Below are 13,171 nucleotides of genomic sequence, written 5' to 3'. Positions count from 1 at the left end.
GGTCTATGCTCGCACTAGCGAGTTCCCAACCACCAACCAATGCTACCTGACCATTGCAACCAGTAGCCGAACCCGCTCTGCGAAAACAGAGCAAAAATCACCTACCTACCACACCTAACTCACCGTTTTGCATGCCGATCACCGTGAAACCCTCATTGAGGGTCTCCCGAGCATCGAACATGAAGTTCGGACCATCCATAGTTGAAACATTACTGTCCGGGACAACCCCGATGCAACAAAGTTGTTTTGGCAATTTGTCGAACACCTAGCGTGCGGAAATATAACAATAATACAGTTTAGGAATTTACCGTTGACTCCGCAAGTGCGAAATTCGAGTGAAGGTACCGTCCAGAAGCGACGTCCCGGGCACCATGCTGCTGTACGGAGCGAATCCGAGCATCGAGGAGAAAGTTAGGGCAACTTGTTCGTCGAACCGAGAAGTCCCCGAGGAGCGACATCGCTAATACAGCAACCAGAGGACCCCCAACAACAACCGAGGTGAACGCGGCAATGTACGGGCCTTCCGAATGACCATGCTCCCTTGCAGCGAAGTCCTTGGTAGTCCAAGTGGCCGGAACAGGAAACTCGGCCTAAGCCAGCCCTAGCCCGAGCCAGAAAAAGAGCAGCAGCAGGGCAGCTTGCTTTTGATGACCTCCGTGCGACAATATACGGCAGGCACTAGCACGGAGGGATCAGCCTCGACCGGAGGGAGCCCCAGAGAGCAGTGGCCAGCGGTGGAGGCGCGGCAGCGGCGCAGCGACGTTGAATCTAGAACTCGGCCATAGGGTTGACATTCGGGTTCCTGCATAGAACCCAAGTCCGCACAGGGCACCTAAGCGGCGGTGGTAGCAACAAGGAGGGTCGCCGAAATCCTTCTGGGCCGGCGACAGCCGAGGTGGTGGCCGCAGCAGCGACCATGGGGTTGGTCCAAAAGAGAGAATGAGGGAGAAAGATAGAGAGAAAAAGAAAGGCCTTGCTAGTAGCTACCCCGTAGGTCGGGGGATTGCCGGCGGCGAGGCAAGGGCGGCGCAGCGGTTGGGTAAGGGAGGGGATCTGTAAGGAAGTGAATTCTCGAAATCCGAGGATTGTACTTCATCCAGGATCGACTCATTGTCGAGAGTATACCCTTTGTGGGAGTTGGGAATGTCCAAAGCACAAAAAGTGCCTTGGAGTTGAGTCCGCGAGAGCAAATGAGACAAATGGCATTATTGGGCTGATGTTGCTCTCGAGGACCGGTCTCTGCAGGTGAGAGACCGGTTCCCCTGGCTGGATGTAGCGGGGTTGCGTGATGCAAACGNCAGCAGCTGAGGGTGTAAGGAAGTGAATTCTCGAAGTCCGAGGATTGTACTTCATCCGGGATCGACTAATTATCAAAAGTATACCCTTTGTGGGAGTTGAGAATGTCCAAAGCACAAAAAGTGCCTTGGAGTTGAGTCCGCGAGAGCAAATGGGGCAAGCTGCATCATTGGGCCAATGTTGCTCTCGGGGACCGGTCTCTGCAGGTGAGAGACCGGTTCCCCTGGCTGGGCGTAGCGGGGTTGCGTGATGCAACCGGTCCCTGGCAGGGAGGGACCGGTTCCCGAATGTGATCCGAGCGAGAGAAGCCAAAAATTGGCTAAGTCCAGAGAATCGAGCTCTCGGGGACCTCCCAGGTGAGGACCGGTTTCCCGAGGACCAGTCTCCCGGGGAGAGACCGGTTCCCGAACGCGTGCGCCCGAGGGAAGCTCTCGGGGACCGGTCCCAAGTCGGGGAGACCGGTCCCTCCGCGCGAAAACTGCCCAGTAAGGGCAGTGCACAGGGGTGAAAGTTGAGGGGCTTTTATGCAAAATAGCCTTTATTTGAGTGGGCTGAGCCCTCTCTCTCCCTCACACTCTCTCTTTCTCCTCTCTCTCACTCTCATTTCTCTCTTGCTCTCTCTCTCTCTCTAGAAATAACAAAGAAGGAGAAGAAGAAAGAGAAGAAGAAGAATGAGGAGAAGAAGAAGAAGAAGGAGGAGAAGAAGAAGGAGGCTAGGAGCATCTTCCTCTCCCTCTCCTCTTCCCATTGGTGTAGCTCAAGAGGTAAGCAACAACCCTAGCTTCTAGGACTTAGGGTTTTTGGGTTTTATGCCTTGGGATGGGTCAAATGGACCCTAAGCAAGCTTCTAAATAGATCAATCCCAAGAATCTAGGAATTTATGGGGTGGTTTGTTATAGGTGCAAACCTAGGGCTCCAAAATGGGGTTTTTGTAAAAGTATGAGATTGATCTCATTTGAAGTCTTGGAAACCCTATTGATATGTCCCAAAACGCGGGGGCGAAGTCGATTTTAGCATTCGACGAACCGACGTGAAGTTCTCGGCAAAATCAGGCCGGGCTAGTGTTGATTCGGGCGAGGAAGGCTAAAGCCTTTTTGTAAAGCTCGTCGAGAAGAATTTCCAAAGCCTCTACATCGATAAAAAGGTGGGGGGTGTCATCCGAAACTTTCGAACTCCTTTCTATGTCTTAGATTGCATTTAATCTCATCTCTTCATGTTGCATTGTAGGATTGCATAGTAGCTCCATTCCTTATGCTTTCTAATTGATGGCCTAGTGTACTTGGAACGCTTGGTAACTAGATAGGTGAGGATTGGGTCGGAAGGTGGATCCTATGATGCTAAAGATAGAGATGAACCCGATGGGGGTGTTGATGACATAGAAAGTAGTGTTATCGTGAAAGAACAAACGAGTGGCATCCAAACATTGAATGATAACGAGTGGCATTAATGTAGTGTAAATGACACTAGAGGTCAATGGACCTAGGGATAGGTGGATCCCTTAGAAAATGCCTTGTGAACAATGAATTTAGACAACCTAAATAACGTTGCATGATTGTCGGGAACAAATGATCCCGCGAGAGATATTGACCCTAGTGGTAGGGCTTCCTCACTTGGAGAGGATTTGATTGGGTTATGGACCCTAGTGATAGTGCTTCCTCACTTGGAGAGAATTCGATTGGGTATTGACTCTAGTTGTAGAGTATCCTCACTTGGAGAGGATAGATCTAGCTCACAGTCTGCGTTTGGGATGGTATAGCCATCCAATCCCCACATGGAGGGGATTGTCGTCGAGTACTCCGGAGTGTCGCGCGACTAGGACCACTTGGAGGTCCGGACCACATGGAGGTCCGCAGACGGTCCCGGGCTTGGGTGCACTTGGAGCTCCCTCCCCACTTTGGGATTTGAAGGTGAGTCATGGGCGAGCCCTAGGGCTTCGCCACAGATTGGGTAAATGAAAAAGGTTAAGGGTTTATAAATGTCATTGAACATTACTATTCGAACATGGATCGAATTTGTTAGCATGGTAGCAAACCTTTATTATATGATGCATGCATTCATATTCATGATTATGGGCATAGTAGCATAGTTTTCCTACTACTGCATTTACAGCTTTCAGATACATATCTATCTATCTATCTGTTGTTACTTGTGCCCACTTGGACCTAGTGGGGAGATCGGCAGAGTCGGCGGCCGAGCCCACTGGGAACTATGGAAGATAGTTCTCACCCCACTCTATTTCCAGTGGTAGGTTCAGGGCTGCAGAGAGAGGACCGCGGCAAGGGCGTCGCGCCCGACCAGTGAGACCGTGGTAGTATAGTAGCTTTCCTTTTTGCATTAGTCACCTATGTATTGAGAGAGATTCATGTAGGTGAGATCGGAGAGCTATGTATTTTGAGGATCAAATGTATTCATTTTGGAAAATGATGTAAAGGTAAAGAATGTAACTATTGTAATAGTTAGTAAAGTACTCTCTCTTTATTTCACTCGTATATCTTGTGGATTACTTGCTCTTCTTGTTGTTGGCACTGTTTGTGCCCTCGTTGAATGTGTATGTTTAGAATTTAAAGTCCTGGGCAAATTCTTGTACACATTCCTGTGGTTGAGCCTTGGGCGGACAGTGGGAAGTGCTGTCCGTTCGGCGGTCTGCCGCCGCGGCCGAATCGTGCCAAATTGGTAGTGGTTTCGGGGCGGGGCGTGACAGGATCTCCAAGGGTTAGGATTTCCTATACCCACATATATATATAGTTACAATGCAACTTAGTCCCACAAAAACTCCATTTTTTCTTCAGTCCCCACCAACACACATATTTCGTGCATTAGCCCCTCCCTACAAAATTTCGTGCATTTTGAAGCAGGAATTTCACATTTCCCTTCGAAAAATCCTTTGATTCCATTTTTTTCTCACGACTTCCTCTTATTGCCATTTTACACGTAAATCCCCGAACTTTTGAGAAAATTGATATGCGTGTTCTCTGAGTCTATTTTCATATGGATCCCTTCGCTCGTCAAAACTGCGAAATTTCTCACGTGAAACGACAGCCCCTTCGCAAAGTGCTCATTTTTCACACTTTGCAAAAATTGCAATTAAACCCCCAACCTTTGTGTTTCTTACTAAAAATTCATACTTTGTCCAATGACACCTCTCCGTGAATTTTTCACGTAAATCGACACATAAAATGAAGGTGCCAAAAAATCCAGTTTCACCAAAACGACCACTCGTCGTATTTTGCCTTAAACCATACTTTTGCTGCGCCAAACCTGAAAACGGATCTCAACACGACTTTTGGCACTACCAGACCTTGAGGGTGGAAGTTTTCATTTCACCGAAAACTATTCTGTTTACAGAAGTAGCCTACCCCTTTTTGAATTTATTCGGTTAACCCATTTTCCGAAAATTAAAAATTTTGGTCTCCACATTATCATGTGGAATAATATCTAAAAATTAAGGAAATGGTTTACGCTTTTTTAGATATGTTCAAATTAGGAAAAGATTCCTAAAATCGTGGGAATTGTTTTAGATTAGGATTATATTTTGAAGGTTATAAGTATAGTCTGCTTTGTAATTTAGAGACGAATTACGATGGAATAAAATTTATATTTTGTATTTTGACTGCGGTCATAGTACCTTCTTCCCTCCTTCCCTGCTGTGTGCACCGACAAAATTCTTCTTTTAAAAAGGTTCTATCTTTCTCTTATCTTCCTTATCTTTTCTCCTTTCCTCTATTTCTCTTTTACTTTTCTTCTAAATTTGCTTTTCCAATTTTCTAAAACAATTCTACAAATTTTCTAATTTTTCCTATTTACTCGACTTTTTCAATTTTCTCTTAATTTTCTTAATTTTTTAAAAATAAAAAATAAAAAAGGTCAGACGAAACTCTGGCTCCAGCCTATCTTTTGGATTTCTTTTTTTATTCCGCAAATTGAATTAAAATTCATTAGAACCTTTAATAGTTTAAAAAAATTGAAAATTATTCTAAAATTTATAGAAAATTCTAAATTTGATTTTAAACAGATTTTAGGTTCATCACTAGCAAGATAGATTATGATTTTTCTAATTTGTATCGCATCAATTTGGTACGCAGGACAAATTAGGAAAACCCTAATCTATCTTACTAATGGTGAGCCCAAAATCTGTTTCAAACCAAATTTAGAATTTTCTAGAAATTTTTGAGTAATTTTCAAAATTTTTTTAACTTTTAAAGGTTTTAATGAAGTTTAAATCAATTTTTCAAATTAAAAAAAAAAATCCAAAAGAGAGGTTGGAGCAAGGGTTTCGACAATTTTTTTTATTTTGTGATTTTTAAAAAAATTAAGAAAATTAAGAGAAAATTGAAGAAATAGTCGATAAATAGGAAAAAGCCAGAGTTGTTCTAAAAAATTGGAAAAGTAAATTTAGAAGAAGAATAAGAGAGAATTAAAGGAAAAGAGAAAAGATGAGGAAAGAAAGAAAAGATAGAATCTTTTTGGAAAAAGAATTTTGCCAACACACAAGGCTAAGAAGAGGGAAGGAGAAGTAGATATCATGACTGCAAAGAAGAGGGAAGGAGATATCATGACCGCAGTCAAAATACAAAATCCAAATTTTATTCCATCATAACACGTCTCTAAATTACAAGACATAGACTATATTTACAACCTTCAGAACATAATCCTAATCTAAAAAAATCCCAAGATTTTAGGAATCTTTTCCTAATTCAAACATATCAAGCAAGCCTAAATCATATCTCTAATTTTTAGATATTTATTCTACATAATAAATCCTAAAAAAATCTGTAAAATCTTTAAAAAACGACTAAAACAAATTAACAAACAAAATAATTCCGAAAATTAAAAAAAATTAAAACCTAAACAAATTAATTCTATCCTAATACAAAAATTGACTCAAATAAATAAAAGATGACTCGACCAAACTGTCTTTGAATATGGTTCCGCATCAGCTTCTTTTCTAATAGCAATACTTAAACAACACTTCGTCAAACACCATTGCATCCAACACCACAGCCAAATTTTGATCATAAACTGGAAGTATAATTTCAAATTATCATTAGTCCAAACAGTGGTTAAAACAGAGCATATTGACAGGTCAAACAAGTAATGCCTGATTGGTTGGGCTAATGGGCTCTTTGTAGATTATCTCATGCAGCGTAGTCAAACAAATAGTAGCAACTAGAAGTGCCTTGTTATGATCATAAAACTCTGGGTGATAGGTTCGAGGGACATCAGACAAAGCATAATCCTTGCAATCAAGAGGTTTATGAACTTGTACTCCTGTGCATATGGCTTGATCAAGGCAACCAAACATGAGAGCTAAGTTAATGAAAATACAAACACAATGAGTATAACTCCAAGGTCGCAAACTATGTCTTCAAGCTATTCCTTCTTCTTAGGAAATATGGAAAGAGATTTATCAGCTGATGAACCAAGAAGATTAAATGGTGTTGTCACTTAGTTCAGTTTTTCTCTTCTCTGTGCTTAAAGTATATCAGGCAACAACAATAAATTGTCAAACCTCTTTAATAAGCTACAATGGAGTTAATAATACAAAGTTAGAAAAATTAGATTAGAAGTCCAACCTCCGCAATGATCTCCGCTGATGTAACACCCGTCTCTTCTCTCAACTCTCTAACTGCAGCAGCTTTAGGATCTTCTTCCCCATCTACACCACCCTGCAATAACCCAACTCATAAAACAGCAAGATTTGATGAAGTAAAAGGAAACTATAGCTTAATTAATAAGTATTTGAATCAAATCCTCATTTTTACTCTAAACATTTGCAGCTTAAATTGTGTCTGTGTGTGTGCATGCTTGCTGATGCTAAGCTCCAATCAAAGTAATTTTTTTATTCCCTAGCATTAAGATTAAATATTGACAGCTCCAATCAAAGTAACTATTATTTCTCAGCATTAAGATTAAATATTGAACATCACACTCGTAACGATTTGGCCAGCTAGCACTAACAACTCGTTGGGCGCTAAATCACCATCCTAAACCCAGCTGCATCAATGTTTCCAGGGAAGCGGCCTTTAGTTGATGTTTGGGCCCTTCATACTACTACTAAGGCCCTGCCTATATAGGAAGCTGGAACCAGAAGGCAAAGCCCCACTTCCATGCATGTGAGTATCTTGATTAGATTGTGCAATTTTCAAAAAATTTTGGTCCTGAATAATTATGTAAGGTACCGGACTTCTAAAAACAATGAAGTTACGGTGTACATTTAAGTAATTCCGGTGAGGTTGCGGTGGAATGTAATATACCGGATTTTAAATGTAAAAGTGTAAATAAATAAAAATAGTGTGGGATACTATTTTTATTGGACTTATAGACATAAATTATAAGTCTAGAGTGATCCGTGTTGAAATGGAAGCGAAAACAGAAGATTTAGAATTTTCTGTGAGAGACAGGNATCGTATTTGATCATGTATGTTATTTAAGCAAATTCCTGGGTGCTTAATTGTACATGATCTGGTTGCTTGGCCTTGGGCGGACAGGAGAGGTACTGTCCGTTCGGCGGTCCGTCTGATGTGCCCGAACCGTGCCAAATTGGTAGTGGATTCGGGGCGGGGCGTGACAAATTATTTCATATGCAAGTTAGAAAATGGTATTAATGAAAAAAGTGTACAATTAAATATAAATGCTTTATTGACCAAAGAAGAGATTAAAGAATAATTTGAGAAAATCAACTTACTCCAGAACATTTGCAGATTTTATATACCACTGTATATGGACAGTTTGTCAACCTGAAACTCTTAGTTAGGTTCTTGAGCAAGACCAAACAAATTATGATGTTCACACATTTTCCATTTTATTATTTATTTATTTATTTATTTATTTCAAAAATTCGTGACTTGAATCTCTTTTCCTACTCTTATGTTTTTAATATGTTTTGCCATCCTATCCATATTGTATTAGTATTGTATTCTTTTGAGTTTCATTTTCGTTATTATGAGTTATGACTAATTTGTAAGTTCTTCAACGACTCTCGTCGTGATGACTGTGTTCATTAGTTTCTTATTTTCTGTAAGATTTTTAGTATATTCTTTCTTTTACAGGTATTCCACTGCAAGGGCATGTTTGAATGGCTTCTTTTGTTTTGTGGTGGGAGGGATGTAAATGACGTGGTAAGTAAAATTTATATAAAAATAAATTATGATAATAGTTTTGCCCTTTAGTGGGAGTAGTCTATGTATTATGCGCATGTTTGCCATAATTTGTAATTGGTATTATAGTGGGATCTAAGAAGGTGACTTATCTTATTGAAGTATGGTGTTTAGTACTTTCTGTATGCATTAAAGATCATATAGTATCTCTAAAACGGTAATAGCAGCAAATTGAGGCTTCTTGCAATATGAACACACATATTTTCACTATCCAGATTTTATAACAGTGATTGTCTCAAGACTACTCAAGATAACGCAAAGTTTACTTGGTAGTAGATTTGATCATTAATTTCTACAAGCTTCTTATACATTTTAATCTTATATCAATTTTCTACATTGCCAAAAGACAAGTTAGGGGTTAGCATCCCCAAATGTTTTTTTTTTGGGGAGAGATGCAAGAATTTCGTGTTTTCTTTTCTTGTGGTTAGGTTGATAATAGAATCCCGCATCCTATTTGGGTTTATTTGGGGATTCGCTTAATATTTGTTAATGTACTTATAATTTTAGTTTGTAGGAATCTTTTTCTTTTTATCCCATTGGGTTTGCAATATCTATAAACTTACTTGACTTTGGTTTGGGTTTGATTGAGATATTTGTTAAAAAACAAACAAATAATATAGATATATATAGATAGATAGTATCTATATAAATTCATCGATTTCCTCGGTTGGAAAAGTTTGAGCTTCTGAAGGCTTTTCTTAGGCCAGTGTTTTTTACATGTTGCTCTTGCTCTATATGTTTTGTATAAATATCACTAATATCACAACCAAATTACTTACATGATTTAGTATATTTTATTTTAATTTTTATTCTACTCGTATACAATTATGTATCAGTTATACTTCAAAAGATTAATTAAATGTTCCATTCTTTAGGGGTGAAGCCAGCTTAGAAAAGTTATTGCTATAAGATTAAGACGGAAAATAATTTGGTGCTTTTACCTACAACTTGGGATTCTGAGTGATTATCTAATGAAAGGTTTGTTCCTATTTGTTTTTATTTTTAGTAAGCACTGCTTCACAATTTGGCACTTTCACTTTATGCACAGTGCCCTTCCTCTCTCTATTGTTTCTTTTCTGTTCTCACTAGCAGCATCTGCGTAGGACAGCTTCCTGTTCCTACCAATGCATACATCTATAGTTTTGAGGCTGATATAGTCTCTTTTCTATAGCTCTAAATGCTACGTGTGGCAAGTTTACTAAGCATTATTCAATCATTAAGCTAAGTTGAGTTAAAATTCTTCACTTCTCTTCATTGAGTTCTTTTCTATATTGCAAACTGAGTTCGGAACACTCTGCACTATACATTTTTGACAAAATACCCAAAAAAAAACTGCTAATTTCTGAAAAATAACCGGTTTATGTCATTTGTAAGACAGCTAATTTCAAGATTAGCAAAATAATGAGCTGGCTAGATTCAATGATTTGATAATATCTGTCACCTCTTTGATGAAATGACGATTGACTCTTTAGTCTGTTGCTATGTGATAATAAAAGGATGTACCAAATTCTTTTTACCTGATTTTATGTAACTACGTCGTCTACTTGCTTTTTATTTTTCATTTCCAGAAAATTTTTCCTTTTTTTTCCTTTTTCCTTTTTTCATTTGCTGTCTTCTTGGTATTAATATCGTATTGTTGCTATATGAATTTTATTTTCTTTTTAAATGTTGCTGTCTTATATTATTATGCTCGCTTCGTTAGCTGTATTTCCTAGTTGCCTTTGCTATTCTTTACAATTTTATTAATGCATGGTGACAAGGCAACTTGGATGCCATAAGGTAATCGCTATAACCAACCGCTCTTAGGAAGAATTAAATTTCAATAAATGAAGAGAGAAGAAGAGATGAGTTTCTTGGTGTAACTGTTTAGAGGTGAATCTGAGCCTTTTCCTTATGTATTCTCAATGCTTTTATTGTCCTAGGATAATATAATAAAGGATAGCAACAATATTAAAATAAAAAAAAAAAAAAAGGAAATCGCATTGTTCTGAGGAGCAAGGTATCCTCCCGAGATGGCTAGGTTTTCTAATTGCGCCACATTCTTTTCTTTCGTTTTTACCTAAAGCAAAAAATACTTATAAAAACCTAACAATATAAGCTTATATTTAGTGAATTTCTTTTTCATCTTGTTGGATAAAAAATAAATAAATATCCAAAAATATAAGTCGCAAAAATCACATAGATTTTTACATAACTCTTTTGTTGCAGAATGTATTACGATTACCAGGATCGAATCTCGTCTTGTTTTACGAACTCGTTGATCCGCCAACGTCCCGTCTCAATTTGTTGCACGTTGTTCTTATTCGTTGCAATCCGGCTACTAGAGTCGATCGCCACACACCGCCCAAATCCCTAGGATTTATGATGGTGCCCTAGAGCGAACCCAAGAGAGAGAATTTTGTGGAGAGATGATTCTTATTTTTTTTTTTTGTCTCGTATGTGGTCAATACCTCATGTATTTATAGGCCATAAGGAAGATATTAATCCTAATCATATTCTGACTAAATCTCACATAGATAGATATTTAAACAGATTAGGATTTATCTATTAGATTTATTCCTTATCCCATGTAGACTAGGAATATAACAGATAATTATAAATATTTATTTCTTATCCCATATGGATTAGAAATATTTTAGATAAGTCCCAATGTGGACGAATCCTAACATCTCCCACTCGTACACACTTGGTACTTATTCATACTTTCTCATCCCTAATATATTCTCATCTCGTTCTGCTCTTCATACGGGAAATGGTTGGTGCGATCAATAACGAGAAGAATCATAAGTGAGGAGTGTTATATTAAGCCACCATCCGAACTAATATAACACTGCAACTCCAAATCTCGTCTATACCCCAAATCACTGAACTACACCAGATCATAGCATCTCTGATCCCTTAGAGCAAACTAGATCTCTCTCATTAATGTATTTGTTCTCATGATTATATTGACAACAAATATCAACATAATCGCCCGGGCAATGAGTAACAAATCATAGGTGTATTATCAAATGATTTTTCCTTAGATGCCTCATGTCAATCCATTTCAACTTGACTGCTTTCCTAGACATGTTCCGCTGGACCGAATCAATCATGGCCCTTGGATATCATGCTAAAGTAGCATCACCAAGTATCCACTTCATAACACGGTTCTAAGTCCCAAAGGGTACGCAAAACTCACACAGCGACGAAACGGGAATCAATTTCGTCACTCTCTAAAACATAGTGTTCGATCTTGCACATACGGTATGAACGTATGCTATGGTGGAGCTACCTTTAAGGACATGTCACGCTCAAAACACCATACGAATGTCGGTTTTGTTGTAACTCAAGATAACAAATCTCAAGACAGTCACCCACATGGTGTCTTCTTTACATTCAGCTTCATACAGGCCGAGTAGAGTCATGGACCATCTCTACTGTCGACTTCGTACAGTCTCATCTTAGCTTATCTAAGGCGACATTCAAAGTTTTAAACACTCGCCAGCTCTTATAGCGCAAAGTGGATCACCTGCATTACTAACTGCATTTATGTAATCTTATTTGTCTTATCCTGCTCGCTCTCCTAGCGACAGGGCAATCACCCGTGTGAGAGGGCTGATCAAGGGCCTGGTGACATTCATTCTCACAAGAATATTGTGCACTAATTTAAAATTTAATGAACATGTATATAAATGAAAAAAAATAATTTCAAAAAAATTTATTAGCAAAATTATTAATACAAGATAAAAGTCAAGTCCTACACAAACCCAATCCTCTAACATGTTTATGAAAAACATTTCTAACAAGGGGTTTAGTAAAAGGATCTGCTATCATATCATCAGTAGATGCAAATTTAATTACAATCTGTCCCTGTGCAATTATATCTCTTATGAAGTGATATCTGGTCTCAATGTGTTTAGATCTTCCATGATACTTTGGATCCTTCGCATAAGCTATTGCTGCTTTGTTGTCACAATAGATAATAACAGCATCATCTGCACGTGCTGTTACACTCAAATTTATCATAAATCTCCTTAGCCAAACAGCCTCTTGTACTGCTGCTGTACATGCAATGTATTCTGACTCCATAGTCGACAAGGAGACACATGGTTGTTTCTTACTACACCATGAAATAGCAGCTCCTCCAAGTATAAACGCATATCCCGAGGTAGATTTGCGTTCATCTCTATCTGCGGATCCATCAGCGTCGGTGTATCCTGTCAATCTAAGCTCTCCTCCATGATAGCATAGAGCAAGGTTCGCAGTACCTCGCAGATATCTGAAAATCCTTTTAACTGCTTGCCAATGTGCTGCACCAGGATTACTCTGATATCGACTAACCATGCCAACAGCGAAACATATGTCCGGCCGAGTACACATCATTGCATACATCAAGCTGCCAACTGCGCTCGCATATGGGACTTTTTCCATCTGCTTTCTGTCTTCTTCTGATTTAGGGCACTGTTCAAGGCTAAGATAATGACCCTTTTCCATTGGAGTGTCAATAGGTTTCGAATTATGCATTCGGAATCGCTCCAAAATTCTTTTGATGTAAGTCTCTTGAGACAAACTTAAGAATTTTCGAGATCGATCCCTATGGATCTTGACTCCCAATACATAATCCGCTTGTCCCATGTCCTTCATCTCAAAAGTAGAGGACAACCACTCCTGTGTGGTGATTATTAACTCCATATTATTTCCGGCCAACAAGATATCGTCTACATATAGTGAAAGGA

At 39.0% G+C, this 13,171-nt stretch overlaps 1 protein-coding gene across 1 annotated transcript in view; it reads right to left on the bottom strand.

The window, feature by feature from the left end:
• The window catches only part of LOC109710390 (nudix hydrolase 26, chloroplastic-like), a 32,993-nt gene that overhangs the window by 8,798 nt on the left and 11,024 nt on the right, over positions 1-13,171 (bottom strand). Inside the window, exon 3 of the mRNA XM_020232922.1 lies at positions 6,870-6,962. Coding sequence (XP_020088511.1) covers positions 6,870-6,962 — 93 coding nt within the window. The remainder of the gene's footprint in view (positions 1-6,869; positions 6,963-13,171) is intronic.

This window comes from Ananas comosus, linkage group 1 (genome assembly GCF_001540865.1).
Source record: "Ananas comosus cultivar F153 linkage group 1, ASM154086v1, whole genome shotgun sequence".
Classification (NCBI taxonomy): Eukaryota; Viridiplantae; Streptophyta; class Magnoliopsida; order Poales; family Bromeliaceae; genus Ananas; species Ananas comosus.
The sequence above is the reverse complement of the archived record's forward strand: the minus strand, read 5'-3'. Positions and strand labels throughout refer to the sequence as shown.